Source organism: Argentina silus, assembly GCF_951799395.1.
Source record: "Argentina silus genome assembly, chromosome: 20".
In the NCBI taxonomy this organism is placed as follows: Eukaryota; Metazoa; Chordata; class Actinopteri; order Argentiniformes; family Argentinidae; genus Argentina; species Argentina silus.
The window spans coordinates 3,082,225-3,102,224 of NC_139674.1; the positions used below are offsets into that span (position 1 = coordinate 3,082,225).

The 20,000-nt window shown below is 44.9% G+C and overlaps 1 protein-coding gene across 1 annotated transcript in view; it reads right to left on the minus strand.

Moving 5' to 3' along the window:
* The window catches only part of tafa5a (TAFA chemokine like family member 5a), a gene marked incomplete at both ends in the record, with an annotated part of 126,522 nt that overhangs the window by 68,153 nt on the left and 38,369 nt on the right, over nucleotides 1-20,000 (minus strand). Inside the window, one exon of the mRNA XM_083691837.1 lies at nucleotides 5,665-5,814. Within this exon, the coding sequence (XP_083547963.1) occupies nucleotides 5,665-5,814 (150 nt within the window). The remainder of the gene's footprint in view (nucleotides 1-5,664; nucleotides 5,815-20,000) is intronic.

A 20,000-nucleotide genomic window follows, 5' to 3' on the forward strand; every position in this document is an offset into this window, starting at 1 on the left:
ACACGGTCACACACACAGACACACACACATACACGCACACACACACACATACACGCACACACACACACACACACACACACTAAGAGCAGTGATCATACGGAGATGGGCCCGTATATGATTGCACCTCTTATAAGCCTGCTTCCATCAGTTGTATATATACTCTAAGTTAAATTCCCATTCCATCACTGAGGTGTCATTCAAGATGGCCGACCAGGAGTCAACCCAGAGACGGTGAACTGGAGCTTGTTTCACGTTTCACATTCCCACAGCGCTCCCAGCAGCGGGTGTGAGAATATGTAGAATCAGTAAGAGTCGGCTTCACGCGGGAATTAGACAACAATAGGGGAAATTTGGTGAGGAGAGAAGGGTTGTAAAAACGTGCCCAAGCCTTGAGGGGAAGAGAGTAATTATTAATTGTTTACACAAACGCACCCTTCAAAACAGACGCAGCCTTGAGACAGCCTCGATGGGGAGCTGCTTTTCCCTTCCAATTAGACCGTCGCACTCTCGGAGGGCAGAGGGGTGCGAGATCACGGGCCGTCAGAAAGGCGCAGCGCCGGCGGAAGGGAGAACGCGGGAGGGCGGGCTGGCGGGCGGGTGTTTAGGCGCACTGCGGCACACCGCCTGGAAGTGAAAGGAAACGCTGCCCCTGGGTGCCAATGGCGGCTTTCATCACCAGCCAGCCAGAGGTGTCAGAGGGTGGGGGGGTGGGGGGGTGGGGAGGGGTGGGGGGTTCGAGGGGGGGGGGGGGGGGGGGGTGGATATTAGCCGGATGTGTTGTCATGTGTCAGGAGAGGAGTGTAGTGATGAGTAATCATACAAGATTGCGAGCAAAAAGAAAAAAAAAACAAGACTGCATACTTGCTTGATTGTATGAATAAATGTATGACAATTATCTAATGTATCTTCAAGGGAATGACAGGTGATTCACAGATGCCGAGTTCTCACACCAACTCCCAGCGATGCCAAGTGAAACCGAAATTGCATTTTTTGGGCTCCGCCAACACATTTTTTATCATTAAAGTCGGAAGTGGGACTGAAACGGCAAAGTAGCAGCACAAACACATTCATTAAGGAGCTATTACCAACATGGCCTTCTTTGCATTTTTCCCCCATTCGGACTCAAACTAATGTTTTTTAAGCATGCTGAAAACACAAGGCAGCCGTATTAGTATTACCCTCTTTAACTCTGCGTTATTGATTAATTACATTAAAAACAGTGTGAACCAGGAGTGGGAATCAGAGTAATAGGACATCAATAACAATTGACGCTATCAACAGCTCGGAACCCAGACAACACCTGGGAACACTCCATCACGTTGAGGTTCTGATTTATGGTGATGCGGTGTTGTAGACCCAACGAAGCCCGGATGTGTGGTAATGCAGTTTATTAAGGAGGAAGGCCCATTTGGCTTTCCTTCAGACTGTTCATATCAGCGCTATATCATATGAAACATTAAGCCACATGCTAGGTAGTGATGGATTCGTTGCATGTAGAGGACGTAATTGTGTACCGCTGATTCTTGCAGAATTTCGAAACTATCTTGTATCTTTCTACGCACACGGTAACTTCTGTTTTGACGGTGTTGCAGTTCGGCACAGTAACCTCATTTCTTTTTAATATAAATCGTAGTGATTGTGCAGACGGAATGAAAAGAATGACAATGTCATGTTAATATTAAAAGGAAGTACTCAGGCTCAATACTTTTTATTTCTATGCTAATGCTAACATGACATGTCAGTTTGCAGCCCTGAGGGGAGAATCAGCCCTGTTTTATGTTATATTTCTACCTGTCATACAGGAAGAACCAACTATTTATTTCTTCTTCTTTTTTTTTGGTGTAAAACCTACAAAAAAAAATACGACTTTGATACCATTCCCTTGGAGAAATAACACTGCATTAGGTTGAGAAACAAATTCTGAAAAATCAAAAAGTGTTCCTCATCTGAGTTTTCTTCCTCTATCTTTGCGAGCGGAGATGTCGACAGCTCCACTGTATTTCCCCGACAATGTCCTGGGGAATTGGGAAGGAAAAACTGAGAGAATGCGTAGATGGGAAGTCAGTGGTGCATAGTTTCTGAATCTGAGAGCAGTCCCTCTTGATTCGGAGAGCGATTTTCTCTTTGAAACCGCTGTAGGATTTTGACTCCTGCAATTTCTTTTTGGAAAAGTCGATGTTATTGTTTCAATATTAACAACAACAACAACAACAACAAAAAAACACCATATGGTGTCCTTATGGTGTCCACATCTTTCTGACAAACTTAAGCTCCAACTTTCTCCTCTGCTTGTCTCCTTGGGCAGTTCTAAGTTAGCACCTGATTTCTCCTTCTCCAACCCGACTTATATTCAGTGTGAATATGAAGTGTGTTGTACCTGACAGATAGTCAGAGCTCCAGGGCCTGTTTTATATTCATATGGCCCCGTGCTCATTCCCTCAGCTGGCTTCCAACCCAGAGCCACAGCTCCAGCCACATCCCCAGATCATCCCCATCCCCAGCCCCAGCCCCAGATCATCCCCATCCCCAGCCCCAGCCCCAGATCATCCCCAGCCCCAGCCCCAGATCATCCCCATCCCCAGCCCTAGATCAGCCCCAGCCCCAGCCCCAGCCCCAGCCCCAGCCCCAGCCCCAGATCATCCCCATCCCCAGCCCTAGATCAGCCCCATCCCCAGCTCCAGCCCTAGATCAGCCCCAGCCCCAGCCCCAGCCCCAACCCCAGATCAGCCACAGCTCCAGAGAGATCCAGCCCCAGCCCCAAACCCAGCTCCAGAGAGATCCAGCCTGATCCCCAGCTGATCTCCAGCCCGACCCCCAGCCCCAGCCCCAGCCCCAGCCCCAGCCCCAGCCCCAGCCCCAGCCCCAGCCCCAGCCCCAGCACCAGCACCAGCCCCAGCCCCAGATCAGCCCCATCCACAGCTCCAGAGAGATCCAGCCCCACCCCCAGCCCCAGTCCCAGCCCCAAACCCAGCTCCAGAGAGATCCAGCCCCATCCCCATCCCCATCCCCATCCCCATCCCCATCCCCAGCCCTAGCCCCAAACCCAATGCCCAGCCCCAGCCCCAGCCCCAGCCCCAGCCCCAGCCCCAGCCCCAGCCCCAGCCCCAGCCACAAACCCAGCCCCAGCCCCAGCCCCAGCCCCAGCTCCAACTCCAGCTCCAGCCCCAGTGGTGTCTACAGCAGCACAGCCCCAGTGGTGTCTACAGCAGCACAGCCCCAGTGGTGTCTACAGCAGCACATTATGGATTCACCATGGGTCCTTCCTCACCAACGCCTGGCCTCTTTCCTCTTGACTACCACAGCACAGCTTCAACTAAGTGCGTTTAACAGTCGACATGACACGAGTCCCAACAGGGTTCAGACATCCCTCTCTGTGTGTATTCTAGAGTGCATGTCTGTGACTGGATCAAACTACTGAAATTATTGACTTTTGATTCATGACTGGGAACATCTAATTGTCTGCTAACACCTATGAGTCCATTGACTGGATTAATCATGCTCTGTTTGGGCAACTTTACTCTCTGTTCCTGTATCTATCCTTGGAATTGGAATAACAGTGTTTGGTTAAACCCTTGTGAATACATAGGCCTACATACTGAACATCTGGCCTTTGGCATAACCTTACAACAGTACAACATGGGGGGGAGACCGGGGGGGGATTTGTTGCAATTAACTCTATCACTCAGAGACCACCCTACCTAATCCAGTATTTTGTTTTAGGAGAAACGTACTGAAATCTGTCTACTAGTCATTCATAAATGTGCATAAATGTCTCGAAAAAAGGATGCTTGGATCACAGTTTTGATTTTAATCCAAAAAGTCTGATGTAACATTTGATGACATGAGCAGGGGCAAATGAAGACAGCAGGAGAAAAATACTGTCGATCAAAAAAGTTACATTTACCCCTTAAAACCTCCCAATAAAACCTGCAGATGGTGAAACATTTGAGACATTGTTCATCCAGGGAGTAAACCTAACCTATGTACTGAGTGAGTTTCATCTCTCTAACTTGTTTCTAATTGGTGAAGCAGGGTGTTACAATTGACCCCTGTTACATTAGTCACTGGTCTCCCCTACTGTTTCCCAAAGGGTATTATAGACCATTGAACACACCCCTTACCTCCAGTGTAGTATAGGTAACCCACACAATCACAGTAGAGTGCACACACACACACACGCACGCACACACGTGCACGCACACACACACACACACACACACACACACACCTCCGCCAGTACAGTCTACCACTCAGGTGAATCATTGTCAATAACAGACACGCGGGAGAGGGCAAACAAACACACTCACCAGGAGTGCATCTCCTCAGATACCCGGAGGGAGATATAATTTCTACCTTCTCAGCCCTCAACAAGACCCACTTCACCGCGGTACTGGCCCTGGCAGTCTGGCAGCAATACACCCAACAAACGAAGCTGCTCCTGCTCTCCCATTCACCCTCCTTAATAGAAATCAATATCGCCTCTCTGACACATTGTTACTGCAGAAGAAAGGGCTCAGGAGCATGAAATTGCAGATAAGAGGAGGCCGTATTTATGCAACACCAGACAACTCTAGCCCCCTGTGGATAGAGCTGTGGAGCTGAGCGGGGGATATTTTGGCATGAAACGGAGATTTGAGGGGATTTGGTTGTTTGCGGTCTTCCCTTGTGGACTGTGAAGAAAGGCGTATCGCATGGCGCTGTCGTGGAGATGACATCTTTTCTATATCTTAAATATATCTTTTCTCTCTTAAATATGTACTGTATATATAACTGCCCCCAAGCCATAAAGCAATCAAGTCACAGCAGAGCCACATGTTGTTATGACAATACAATGACACAATGACGTGTAGAAAATAGATTTGTGTCCTTTTTCATTTGCAACAGATTTAATTTGCGACAGAATACGGATCAATTGGTAGGACAATATCTTGCAGAATTCCTGTCTTAGGAAAGCCATTGAGTTAGCTGTGATGAATCCACGGATGATCCTACTGAAGAGGTGACCTCCCAGAATAGAGATTGAAGAATGATGGATACAGGATTGTGTCAACTGAAGGATAGGGGATTACAACAGTGCCCAGACCTGGATGGCTCGAGGAGATTAAAAATGATTGAAATCTCATTTATTCATTTCTCTTCTTCTCCCCTTCTCCTCTAGTGAACCGACTGGGTCGTGTGTGTGTGTGTGTGTGTGTGTGTGTGTGTGTGTGTGTGTGTGTATATAACAGGACCACATAACATTAGATTAAGGGAAGAGAGGTGCTTTCAGACATACTTGATGCGGGCTGGTTAAGGTGTGTGTGTGTGTGTGTGTGTGTGTGTGTGTGTGTGTGTGTGTGTGTGTGTGTGTCTCCACACAGATGTGTGACTCTTCCCTGTCTCTGTACCTTTCCATACCATACACCCCCATCCTCCTTCAACTCATCACACACTGACATGCTGTCATACTCCACCATCACACACACACATACACACACACACACACACACACACACACACACACACACACACACACACATACACACTGACACACACACACACTCTCTCTCTCTCAGACTCCTCCATCACACACACACACACACACACACACACACACACACACACACACACACACACACTCAAAGGTAACCACAACATTGTTCTTAGCAGGTAAACAGCTCTTACAGTCCACACACGCAGGCATGGCTCTTGTCGTTCCGGCGATCTGCCCCTTCTTGCAGGCGCAGCGGGCAGTCTGCCTGGCGATGGTCCGTCTGGGCTGGCTGCTGTCCTTGTCCAGCGTCACAATCTCACACGTCCCCGCCGCCAACTGACCTGGAGTTGACATCAAACACAGGATATGAGATATGAGATATGAAGACGGAGGAGCAAAACACGAACACGACAAATCATGGTTTAGAGGTACAAGGTTTGGAATAAAAGGGGTTGATCCCAATCGTCTGCCGTGGCTTCCTCGCCTTGTCTCCCTCTTCTTTATCTCCACGGATTTTGAAAACTCATGACAGTTGAATGAAATATGATGGGATGCCTGCTACTGCGGGAATCTGCTTTCATCTGTCCAGCTCTTTCGGGTCAGTCCAGGTGAACGCAAGGACAGGAGGAGAGGAAGCTACTTTCGATGTTTGAGATGCACCCGACGTTTCAAAAAGCCCACACAACTTGAGAGTAGTACAGTTCAGTTCAGGAGGTCAATCTAAGAGTCAGACGGTTCTGTAGACTCCAGATATCAATATCCCTAATGGAAGCCGGCCTACCCATGAGGTATTCCTCACTAATAAGCTTTTTATCACACAATCTCAGTGGATGTGTTGTATTCATTAACCCTGAATGTGAATGTATGAATACTGATGAAACTTGCAATCACAGCAGCCTCCCCAAGTATTCAATCAGGTCACCTTTGACCCCCAGCGACCCCCTCTGACTGCTCACAAATTAACCTCTGTCTGTGTTGGGAGCCCCGGGTCTCATCCAGGGAGATTTATCAGGGCCAAAGTGGCTAATTGTGATTGGCAACAGGGTCAAAGTTGTGATTTAATCTCGGCCCATAGTCTCAGCACTGAGGTCTGGGGAACTTAATTAACTCAAATCCAGGGTCACATTCAGGGTAATAGGGATCTATTTAGCGTAGTATGCTACCAAGGTGCAACAGAAATTGTGTGCTGACAGTGGTTGCTTAACTTTTGACCCGGAGAGAGAGAGTGTGTGTGTGTGTGTGTGTGTGTGTGTACTGTATGTATGTATGCGTGTGTGTGTGTGTGTGTGTGTGTGTGTGTGTACTCCTGGAGAGCTCAATAAAATTGGCTTGATAGCAAATGTTCATACAGTACCACATTAAAATGCCTATCCAAGTCTGCATAGCAGCAAGCAATGCATTGATATTCAAAAAGTGAATCTAATAACCTTCTTTGAGCCTTTTTTGGATATCATCTTTTTATCCACCCTATTTCGAATCGCCCTAAGCAGTAGACAAGATCAAAAGCAGAAGCTGTGCATTTCTGAAAGAAGCTACGATTTTCCTCATTTGAAAGGCGATCACATTTCACTAACACTACTACTGTATCACAACTACCACTCCTACTGTATCACAACTACCACTCCTACTGTATCACAACTACCACTACTACTGTATCACAACTACCACGACTACTGTATCACAACTACCACGACTACTGTATCACAACTACCACTCCTACTGTATCACAACTACCACTCCTACTGTATCACAACTACCACTACTACTGTACCACGACTACTGTATCACAACTACCACTCCTACTGTATCACAACTACCACTACTACTGTACCACGACTACTGTATCACAACTACCACTACTACTGTATCACAACTACCACTACTACTGTACCACTACTACTGTATCACAACTACCACTACTACTGTACCACTACTACTGTACCACTACTACCACTACTACTGTATCACTACTACTGTATCACAACTACCACTACTACTGTACCACTACTACTGTACCACTACTACCACTACTACTGTATCACTACTACTGTACCACTACTACCACTACTACTGTATCACAACTACCACTACTACTGTATCACAACTACCACTCCTACTGTATCACAACTACCACTACTACTGTACCACTACTACTGTATCACAACTACCACTCCTACTGTACCACTACTACCACTACTACTGTATCACTACTACTGTACCACTACTACCACTACTACTGTATCACTACTACTGTATCACTACTACTGTATCACAACTACCACTCCTACTGTATCACAACTACCACTACTACTGTATCACTACTACTGTATCACTACTACCACTACTACTGTATCACTACTACTGTACCACTACTACTGTATCACAACTACCACTACTACTGTATCACTACTACCACTACTACTGTATCACTACTACTGTATCACTACTACTGTATCACTACTACTGTACCACTACTACTGTATCACTACTACTGTATCACAACTACCACGACTACTGTATCACAACTACCACTACTACTGTATCACTACTACTGTATCACTACTACCACTACTACTGTATCACTACTATCACTACTACTGTATCACTACTACTGTACCACTACTACCACTACTACTGTACCACTACTACCACTACTACTGTATCACTACTATCACTACTACTGTACCACTACTACTGTACCACTACTATCACTACTACTGTACCACTACTACTGTACCACTACTACTGTACCACTACTATCACTACTACTGTACCACTACTACCACTCCTACTGTATCACTCCTACCACTACTACTGTATCACTACTACCACTACTACTGTACCACTACTATCACTACTACTGTACCACTACTACCACTACTACTGTATCACTACTATCACTACTACTGTACCACTACTACTGTACCACTACTACTGTATCACTACTACTGTATCACTACTATCACTACTACTGTACCACTACTACCACTCCTACTGTATCACTCCTACCACTACTACTGTACCACTACTACCACTACTACTGTATCACTCCTACCACTACTACTGTATCACAACTACTGTATCACTACTACTGTATCACTACTACCACTACTACTGTATCACTACTACTGTATCACTACTACTGTATCACTACTACCACTACTACTGTACCACTACTATCACTCCGCCCCTCACTACACATGACATATTCTTCCTGCATGTACTTTACAGCCTGTCATACAACAACACAGGAAAAACTATTTTCACAAGAGAACATATATAATTTGAAAAAAATAAAAGACAGGAGAGAGAGCGAGTGAGAGAGTGAGAGAGTGAGAGAGAGTGAGAGAGTGAGAGAGTGAGAGAGTGAGAGAGTGAGAGAGAGAGAGAGAGAGTGAGAGAGACGGAGAGAGAGAGAGCGAGTGAGAGAGTGAGAGAGTGAGAGAGTGAGAGAGTGAGAGAGAGAGAGAGAGACGGAGAGAGAGAGAGAGAGAGAGAGAGAGAGAGACGGAGAGAGAGAGAGAGAGAGCGAGTGAGAGAGTGAGAGAGAGAGAGAGAGAGTGAGAGAGTGAGAGAGTGAGAGAGAGAGAGTGAGAGAGAGTGAGAGAGTGAGAGAGTGAGAGAGTGAGAGAGTGAGTGAGAGAGTGAGAGAGTGAGAGAGTGAGAGAGTGTGCCCAACACAGTTATGAGTATAAGTATTAACAAAAACATATTGCGTCATGAATGGGTTGTTTGTGCATACATTAGTTTAGCTGGAGCATCTGTTAAGGCACTGAGGTAAACAAGCCATACTGTATAACAGAGTGTCACTCAGAGGAAAGTAGGTTGTTTATATACCCCCATGTTTGAAGTGCTTAATCAATCTGTGCACGGATCTGTGCACAATGTTGAAGGAAGCCATCCTGTGACTAGACAGATGGGTTGACGTTCTAACAGAATTTGTCTCCCTTTTCCCCTCTCTCTATTTCTCCATCTCTCTCTACCCCCCCCCCCCCCCATCCCTCCCTCTCTACTCTCCTTTAAAGGGGCAATCTATATCCAATACCTTTTAAATGAATGACATATAGCCATTGTTTCTTGAAGAATATCCCTTAGAAATGCCTTAGTGAGCTTAGTTCATCCAATTTACCGCACCAGAACCCTAAATATAAGCTTGTTTTACTCCATTGTTGGTAAACACTTTACATCCTCAAAACATGGTCAAAAAACTATAATTAAAAAAAAAACTAAGTCAATCCTTTCATCCATAGCTCTGTCTATGAATTTGACAGTTCTTACATTTCTCCAGCCCCACCCCTCAGCTGTTTACCAAAAAAGGTGGCGAGGTAACCACTTTGTTGTTGTTTGAATCCCAGATTGCCTCTTTAAAGCTTTTGCATATTGACTACAGTAGGGAATATGTAGAATACCATTCCTCTCTCTCACTCTCTCTCTTGCTCCCTCTCTCCTGTGACAGGAGGATGTGAGCCAACCCCTTCCTATCAGCCAATATCTTCAGTGAGTACATGTTAAACGGATGTAGATCAGCAGAGACGGCGAGGACTACAGATGGCGTAGTGATGTGTTGATGTCAGGCTGCCTTTGCACCAAAACACCTCTGATGATGAACGCATCTAAAATTTATCTCCCATGTCCCTCCCAGCAGGAGTAGAGCGCCCATGCCTCCCTTTCTTCTACTCCTTCCTTTTCCTCCTCCCTCCTCCCTCCTCCCTCTTTCCCCTGACAATCTTCATCACGCCTTTCACTAAACTCTCCTCCTCCTCCTCCCCCTCCTCCTCCCCCTCCTCCTCGCCTCTGTGGGTGATGCAGGATAATGACTTGTCATGTGTGTTGCATCAGACTACTGGTGGGGGGGGTTTCTTCTTCTTGTTTTGTCACCCTTCCGCAAGATGATCCACTCACTGACTCTCTTCTGTCAGTTTCCCTGCTTTGAAAGAGTTCTCCATGTGAGGAGTTGTGAGGGTTTCCAGTCTGCTGTTTTATATAACAACACACCCGCCTGGTTAGCTGCAGAGTCGAGACGCCATGTCGCCGAGCACAAAGAGCAGGGAACGACTGATACGAACCAACCTTCCTCTCCTACACCTCCCCCCTCTCCCCCTCCCTTCCTCCCTTCTTACTTGCCCACAGCTTACATCTCATGATCAGCGACCTAGTGGACGAGAAGGTGCTATAGCTTGATAAACACTCAACATGGACAGCTAATGAAGTCTACAGAACAACAGTCTGTAGCTATATACAACTAATGAAGTCTACAGAACAACAGTCTATAGTTATATACAGCTAATGAAGTCTACAGAACAACAGTCTATAGTTATATACAGCTAATGAAGTCTAGACAACAACAGTCTGTAGCTATATACAGCTAATGAAGTCTACAGAACAACAGTCTGTAGCTATATACAGCTAATGAAGTCTACAGAACAACAGTCTGTAGCTATATACAACTAATGAAGTCTACAGAACAACAGTCTGTAGCTATATACAACTAATGAAGTCTAGACAACAACAGTCTATAGTTATATACAGCTGATGAAGTCTAGACCACAACAGTCTGTAGCTATATACAACTAATGAAGTCTACAGAACAACAGTCTGTAGTTATATACAGCTAATGAAGTCTAGACAACAACAGTGTAGCTATATACAGCTAATGAAGTCTACAGAACAACAGTCTGTAGCTATATACAGCTGATGAAGTCTAGACCACAACAGTCTGTAGCTATATACAACTAATGAAGTCTACAGAACAACAGTCTATAGTTATATACAACTAATGAAGTCTAGACAACAACAGTCTGTAGCTATATACAACTAATGAAGTCTAGACAACAACAGTCTGTAGCTATATACAGCTGATGAAGTCTAGACCACAACAGTCTGTAGCTATCGTGTTGAATTGCAGGGATGTTTACCGTGGTGAAAGTAATGACCTTTCCACGACTTCTCCACAACTTCTCTGTGGAGACTGATTTTCCGACAACCCCATCTCTAATTCTATACATCCTTAGACACGGTTGGATGGAATATGCTGTCGACTACGAGTACAAAATGGTAGAAGATTTGAAGTTAGTTTTAATTGACTACTTTTATAACAGTACACCGAGACATGTCGGCTGACAGGTTGTTTTTGCTGTTTTCTTTTGGTTGAACAAAAAGGACTACAGTTTGCCAGCGCCACAATTCATCATCGCCTCTATCAAGTGTTGTTGTCAGAGAGTTGTCAGCCAGGGCAGCAAAATGCCTGATTAAAATGTATGTGTCCAACCTAGAGTGAAATAAAAACTCCATCCAGAGGAGAAGATGGATTCGTGTGGCTGAGCATATACAGCTTAATACGCGGTGAGATTATTGACATGTTCCTGCGCTTTATTATTTCTCAGAGAGCTCCTGAGCACATTAGAATCGCTATTTCATACAGGGTCATTTGACAAACGTCCAGTACAGCAGACCAGGCTGAAATATGTGATTGATTTTATGTTCACACACACAAAGCAATCCTTTGGGTCTTGGGGCCGCAGATACAGAGTGTGATCAAAAGGCTCCGGAGAGAAATGCTCTGACTCTACTTTTCTGTGCTAGTCGTGCTGTAGATGTAAACACATCTGAAAAGCATTGTCGCAATGTGTGAATCAGCTGAATCAAATGCTTTGCTATTTATAAGTTGATTGCTAGTGATTGCCAGTATACATGGGTAGAGACTGTAGAATGCTGGAGGTTACAAAGAAGATGTTTGCTGTACCTTTGAGTGTTTGTGAGTGTTTCTATAAAAAAAAATAAAGAATAGTAGATTCTTTTAGACTGTAACAGTGATTATGGGCTATACAAATCAATGTGAATCGAATAGAATAGAATTCAATTTTATTATCTCTTACCATTATTTGTACTATCCTAGCATGTAGTATTGTTTTTATCTTTCTATTTCACTACTGGTCTGTTTTGCTTGGGTTTTACTTGAACAGTGCTTTAATTATTTATTACCATTGTTTGAATCTTTTTAACATGTAGGCTACTGCTGTTTATTTATTGTTTTCCTATTTCACTTTTCTTCTATTGTATTGCTGTTTCTTTCAGCACTTTGAGCTGCAGTCTCTGTACAAAATGTACTCTATAAATACATGTATTATTGTTATTATTATTATAGTGATGCACTGATACATGGGCCAGAAATCAGTATTGCTTTAAAATGTCTGGTTGTTCTGACTGAAGTTGTTTATCTATTTGCGATTAAGTATTTTGTCCAATACGAATATAGTCTAGGGCTACATGGAAAAACAGAACGAAAACAATGTTCAAACAAAACACTCCAAAACATCTCTTTGTGCCCATTTGTTTTTCACAACCTGCAGACATTTGTTGTGGAACATTGTAGAAATAAATAATAAAAGTTCTTCCATCACTTTGTAGTTGTATGATTGAATTTGTGTTCATTGAAAAGCATCATCAAAAGGGCTCACCCCCCCCCCCCCCCCACAACCCCCCCCCCCCCCCAAACCACCTCCAAAAAGAGCACCAACACCAACTCTGCGTCTGCAGCACTATAATAACCATGTGTTCTACAGCTGATAAGCCCACTCCAGTGGCTCTGCTATCACTACTGTATGACAGAGGAGTCACAGTATCTGCAAGTGCAGGGTCCACGTCCAAAGATACCACTCGGGCTGGCTATGAACCCTTACCCTTAGTAAAAAAATACCGAACACACTCATGCAATAATCTCACAAATACCCATGATGTTAAATCCATCACATCCATGCAACTATGCCAACATATCCATGTGACAGATGTACTGTAATTCTAGTCCCCCAGCGAACCGGTCGGAGAAGGATGTAAGCCTGACCCCCCCCCCCTTCCCTCCCCCACTACCCCTCTAGAGCCTGGGCTCCTCTCAAGAATTATCCCTGTGAAGCACATATGGGGCTCCAATTGGATTCAGCAGAGAGTGCTGAGCAGGGTAAAAAATACTGAACTGAATGTTTTTTTTTGCTGTAGCTTGATTTTAACAATGGTTTCAAGAAAACTGTAATTATTCAATCAGTCTGAAAATGCATGGCATATCATGGAAACGCTCAATGCAGTATTCAATACGCCCATTGGGTGTCATTGCATCTATTAGAAATATTAAAGGTCCAGTATGTAACACCGATGTTCGCCTTTCTGTCTCTAGTAGCTGCCTCGCGCGCGCATGCAGAAACTCAACAGCTAATGTCCGACACTGCACGTCCATTTTGGGGAGTTATATTATTATTTGGGAGGATGTTCTTGTTTGGAACTTCTTTTATTTTTTTTTAAATGTATATATGTTTTTAGGGCATTTCTGCTTTATTGGGTTAGAGATAGTAGAGATTGTCAGGAAGGATGGGTGAGAGAGAGAGAGAGAGAGAGAGGAGGGATGACATGCAGGATATGTCGCTGGCCGGAATCTAACCAGGGACCTTGTGATGATACGGTATGCGCCTTAGTGCGCTACGCCACTGAACGCCCCTTGTTTGGAACTCCTAACTGAATTTCGCTGCACTGGCCAGAAGTGGCTGATTTCCAACAAACCTTTAAGGTAAAGATGGCCAACTCTGCCCCAATTTGACACATTTTTGCAGCTGCAAATTGGGGCCCATAATGTTGTTTTTGGCCATGGCTTGCAATTTGGGGGGTTAGGTATGGACTGCTGGTTAGCACTTGGTGACAAAACCACACAGAGAAAAAAATAAATCCATCCCCATCATTAACAAAATGTGAGACTGGCAGGAATCATGCGTCAAGAGATGTGTGACTCTTCCCTGTCTCTGTATCTTTCCATACCATACACCATCCTCCTTCAACTCATCACACACTGACATGCTGTCATAATCCACCATCACACACACACACACACACACACACACACACACACACACACTCTCTCTCTCTCAGACTCCTCCATCACACACACACACACACACACACACACACACACACACACACACTCTCTCTCTCAGACTCCTCCATCACACACACACACACACGCACACACACACTCTCTCTCACCCTCTCTCTCAGACTCCTCCATCACACGCACACACACACACTGTCAGAGAGGTACTGTGGGAGCTAGAAAACCGACTCACACACCACTGTCAGATCCCTGCCAAAAAATTCCACATCTCTTATTAAATCACCAACAAAACACGATGTAAGCCAGCCCACAACAGTGCAACGCATCTGTGCCCACTCATCATCCTCTGAGTAAGAAGGACACAACACAGCAGCAGTGATTCAGACACTGACACACACACACACACACACACACACACACACACACACACACACACACACACACACACACACACAGATGAAAGTACAGTAGACCATACAGCTGTTCACAGAGAGACAGAGAGAAAGAGACAGAGACAGAGAGAGAGAGACAGAGAGACAGACAGAGAGAGAGAGAGAGAGAGAGAGAGAGAAAGAAAGAGAGAGAGAGAGAGAGACACACACAAGCAGAGAGTCTGAAATCTAATTTGGATACCAACTCTACATTAGTGAAACCTTGATGGCGCTCCCTTACCCCGAGGCCTGGCGGGCTAGTTTTAAATGAAGCCTTTTAACAAGCTTAATCAGGCTCCGTGAGAGCCAGGGCCCCTAAAGCTCCAGCACAGCTCCAGGTATGAGAGCACAGTTCACGGCCAGGCCAAGCCAGCCCAGCTGCTGATTCTGATGCTAGCGGACAGCCAGCAGGAGTGCCAGTCCATCTGCTCTACGTAGGGAGCAGTACAGTTTGTGTCTGATGCTGATGGTTGAAGCCAGACAGAGAGGCAGGCAGTACAAGTCTAGTCATGTGTGTTGCCGAGGGAAACAGCGTTGGGGTCCGGGCCAGAGGTGTTAAACTTACTGCGGGTGGGCACATTTTTATTTATTTATTTATTTTTTACTTCATCACTGATTCAGCTGGATTCAAACAGCAGTTTATCACCCACACAGCATGTTTACCGTACAGCGGGGGAGGAAATATTATGGGGGTTCTGTCAATACTGCCAGGAGTCCGGAAAGTTCCTGAGACAACTCTCGCTGCAAGCGCTCTCATCATGAAAAGCGAAAGTGCTGCCTGTCCAATCTATTTTGAGGAAGCAAGGGGTTTTTTGGAGCGCTTCACTGACTGCTGGACTAACGCCAAAAGGTGATTTGATTTTCTTCCTCTGCCCTTTCCTGAAATATTCAGGAACACAAATAAACACACACACACACAGACACAGACACACACACACACACACACAAGTGCGCGCGCGCACACACACACACACACACACACACACACACACAACACAAACTGCAGTGTAATGTATCGTTTAATGATTTGTTTAATGTATTGCCTCTAGGTTTAAATGAATTCAGCGGAATTAGTATCGTCTAGGCTTTTTATAATGATACTAGCCTTTTTTCCCCATTTGACCTTGGTTATATCACATAAACAATGGATGAAGCATAGAGAATGCCTTAGAGAGCCCTTTTCTACAGCGTTAGTCTTGTAGAATAATGAGTTCTTTTAATACGAGGATACTAGCCATGTTGGCTTGAAACAATGAATGATCGTCAATTAAAACCATGGAAACAATGAAAAACAAGTGACCTTGCCCTCTCACAACACATCACAGCACGCACGCACGCACGCCCGCACACACACACACACACACACACGCGCAATTAAGCACATTCCCAATCCCAGGGGATCCATACAAACGGGACAAACACACAAGCTACTCCCCTAAACGCCACTGTGATTTCCCAGGTTAAACCTCCGTATGGAACTAAAAGCCATTTCTCTGGTTCCCTCAGGGGGCTGGGGAGGGCCTGAGAGGCCACCCATAGCTATGGCAATTCATCTGAAGTATATAAGGCCCTATAATCAGTGGCTATAGCCGGGCCAGTGTGGGAGTGCCAGTCCATGGGTCCTTTCATGAGCCTTCATCAGCATTCACAGGGAGGAGTAGAGGACCGCAGTGATTGAATGCAGACTCCAAAATGGGCCCGCCTTTAATCTCACTCTCATTCAGCTGGTCTCCTGTGCTTCAACCGGGGCTCAGCTGTATGGTAAAGACGCTCACATCCTCTCTCTCTCCGTCTCTCCGCCTCGTACGTTTTTTCTTTCTTTCTCGGTCAGAGCACTCTCATTCGGTCATTTGGTCGGTTGGTCAGTCTGTCTTTGTCTCCCTCTCTCTTTCTTTCTCGCTCTCCAAACATGATCAATTATAGACGAACAAGCATCATTCATATTAGATAAAGCATATCTAAGACACTACTTCTGAGGACTGCTGTGGATGAAGAGGAAAATGTTATTGTGAGGAAAATATATATATATATTGGGCCCCATGCAGCAACATTCTCTTAAAGGTCTCTTATATGTTCTCTAAATTTCTGTTCGGAGAAAAAATAAGAGAAGTTAACTCCAGATGCACTAAACGTTCTTAACCATCCAAACCTGCTTTTACCCAGGTGTGCTGAATGATGAATCCCACTTGATCATACATTGGCCGATTGTTTGTTATTAGCATAGGTAACGCCCCCTAAACACTATATAAGGGCAGGTGTGGAGGCACGGGATTTGACCGGCGTGTGTTGTGCCGGCGTGTGTTTCGCCTAAATTGAGGCTCCGGAGTATTATATACACATCTAAAAGCAGTGCTTTTGGCAATCTGAAAGGGCTCAGCAGCCATTCATCCCTCTCATCAAATAGATCTGTGCGATCTCTTAAAAACGCGTTCTCTGCGTAAGGCCTGGATGGCAAAAGCATCTAAGAGCAGTATGCAAGCCATTCAGAAGCTGAACGCACGCAGTATCATCCAAGGGTTTTTAATAGTCTTAATTGGGATCAATGGACCAATAGTATTTCTTTAGCCCACGAATTTAATAATCCAATCATTATAATTACTCTAAAACATATGATAATCTAAAAAATAAATATTATATGATATTCATGCGTTTTTTTATGTTCCTCAAATTTAAAACGTATATTTCCTTGCGTTGGACAAACAATTTGTGGACTGTGAAAACGAGATTTTTTTTTCTTATCTTGGTAAGACTGTTCTCGACCACTCGTAACATTTTCTCTTACCTAAGAGAAGAGCAAAAATAAGAAAACATTGGTGAATCACAGAAATCAACGGGTACTAACAAAATAAGAACAAATCGTGGATTCGAACAAAAATAAGGAGAAATGTGTTCGTGTATCGCTTCCTGCATGAGGCCCAATGTCTAACAGAAGATGTATTAGTTTATCACTGCAGCTTCTTCAAATATGTGAGACAAGCATACCAACAATTAACAGACTCGTTCAAGTGTGAAATATCGAGCCGTACCAAAACAATACGAAAGCACTGCGACTGATTAACTGTTTTGTCAATTATGGCCTTACAAGGGCATCCATCCAACAGGCACACGGTCCGTTCCAGACATCAAAGTTTTGGGAGTAGAATAAACACTGTTGTCTCGCCGGCGACCCCAGTTACTCAGCCAGATTCTGAACCTCCGGGCCCGACTACTGACTGTTCATCAAACAGCGGTCTAATCCGCCCCAGTCATTCTGCAGAATAACGATGAGCCACCACAAAGCCCCTGCTCCTAATCATTCCAATGACGACTTTGACAACTGACTGAACGACAATGAACGACACACTGAGCCGAGCACGGAACATAACTCATCTCATGTCGGGGAGAGAGAGGATAGTCAGCAGAGGATTGTTTCCCGTTGACTTCAAATGAATGGCGCCCCGAACGCCGAACTCCCTGTGCGCATCGCCTGATGAGACTTTTGTTCTAACCCCTTCTTTCTTCGTCTGCACCGCAATAGTCCATCCTCGGAAAAGACATTGCATTCAAGAAGAGGCTTTTCCACAAATAGGTTTCAATAGATGGACAATTACTGAGGGGATTGATGGCTGACTTGGGGGAGGGGGGGAGGGGGGGTCGAGAGAGAGAGAGTCATGGTTGAGAGAGAGAGTCATGGTTGTCGGTTTCAGAGAATGAGTCTTACAACTAACCATAGTTGTCAGTTACACCGGAGGAATGGGCACAGCCATGAGTGAACTAGGCCGCTGAGTTGAGTTGGCGAAAGGTGCATTTCTATTGGTTGAGTCTTCAGTCGCCCCCCTGGGTGGTTAACCCCTGGGGTCTGTGGGGGTGGGGGTGGGGGGTGCTGGGGCGGAGTGCCACTGGGCCTGTCAGTAACCCAGTCACCCTGCTGCTAGCTCAATATGACTGGCATTTGGGGGGGGGGGGGACACTGGTTAATTTAATGAAACAATAGGATCGGAGCAGTGTGAAAAGCAGAAAGCAGCAGCTTGCTTTCTTAAGGCTTCCATTACTCTGTCACTCCATTATCACCATCAACAACAACAACAACTAATACAACAACAACAACATAAAAACAGACTGCTGCTTATACTGCTACACTGTCATGGCTAGGACACCAGCCAGGCAGAATCTGTAGAGAATATTTTCATCAGTAACTTTACAGCTGTTGTCCGCGTATTTAATCAATAACTACATAAATCAAAACTGTAAAACTAAGCAGGCCTAAAGTTTTGTGGCAGTATTTAGTTTGTTTGGATCTAAATCAAATTTTACCCTCACCCAACTCTCCCCAGGAGAGAAGGACAGAGACAATATCCCCCAACCCCCTCCCCCCCCCCCCCCACCACCACCACCACCCCACCCCCCCACTGCGACAAACAACAGTAACATCATCATCAAAAACAACAACAAAACCATAAAAGAACAGTGTCTTATATTTCACTATAATGGCTGAAAACAGTTTGGCCAGACATTTGCTCATGAATATTGAGCCTGCGTGTTATGAATATGCATTAGGCTGGTGTAATGGCAGCCTCGGCAGTGAGATTTATGAGTTTGCATAGGAGGTGATTATAAAGGAGGATATAACCTGCCCAGAGGCGTGAAGAACACAGACGCCCCACACAGCCCAGGTGGAGGTTTACGCCCCAAGCAGCCCAGGTGGATGTTTACGACTTTTACGGCCCCTTCTGTCTTGCTAGCATGTTAGCTAGCTACCATTAGCTTCCCTACAAGCACGCTCAAACACCCTAGTCTTGTTAGACCCATTGTTTCAGTCTTCATTTAATATACTGAACCATATACTCTCTCTACACTGTTCGATGCATACATATGTATTTGCATCATGAGATGGTATATTAGAATGGTGGTCCTCTGTGGCTCAGTTGGTAGAGCATGGCGCTAACAACGCTTAGGTTGTGGGTTTGATTCCTGCTGGGACCGTATATACTGAAATGTATGCACTCACTGCAATGTAAGTCGCTTTGGATAAAAGCCTCAGCTAAATGGCGTATATTATATTATTATTATAATATTTCCATCCATATGTGCAATTAAATAATACCAGCAATGTTGAGGTCTACTCTTACTAAAACACTGTAGAACAATAGTAGGCTTAGTCAGAGACATAATAACCCCTCAATATTCCATGAACTTCTCAGTGGTCCAAATGAATAAATTCTAGCTGAGAAATAGCATCATAAAA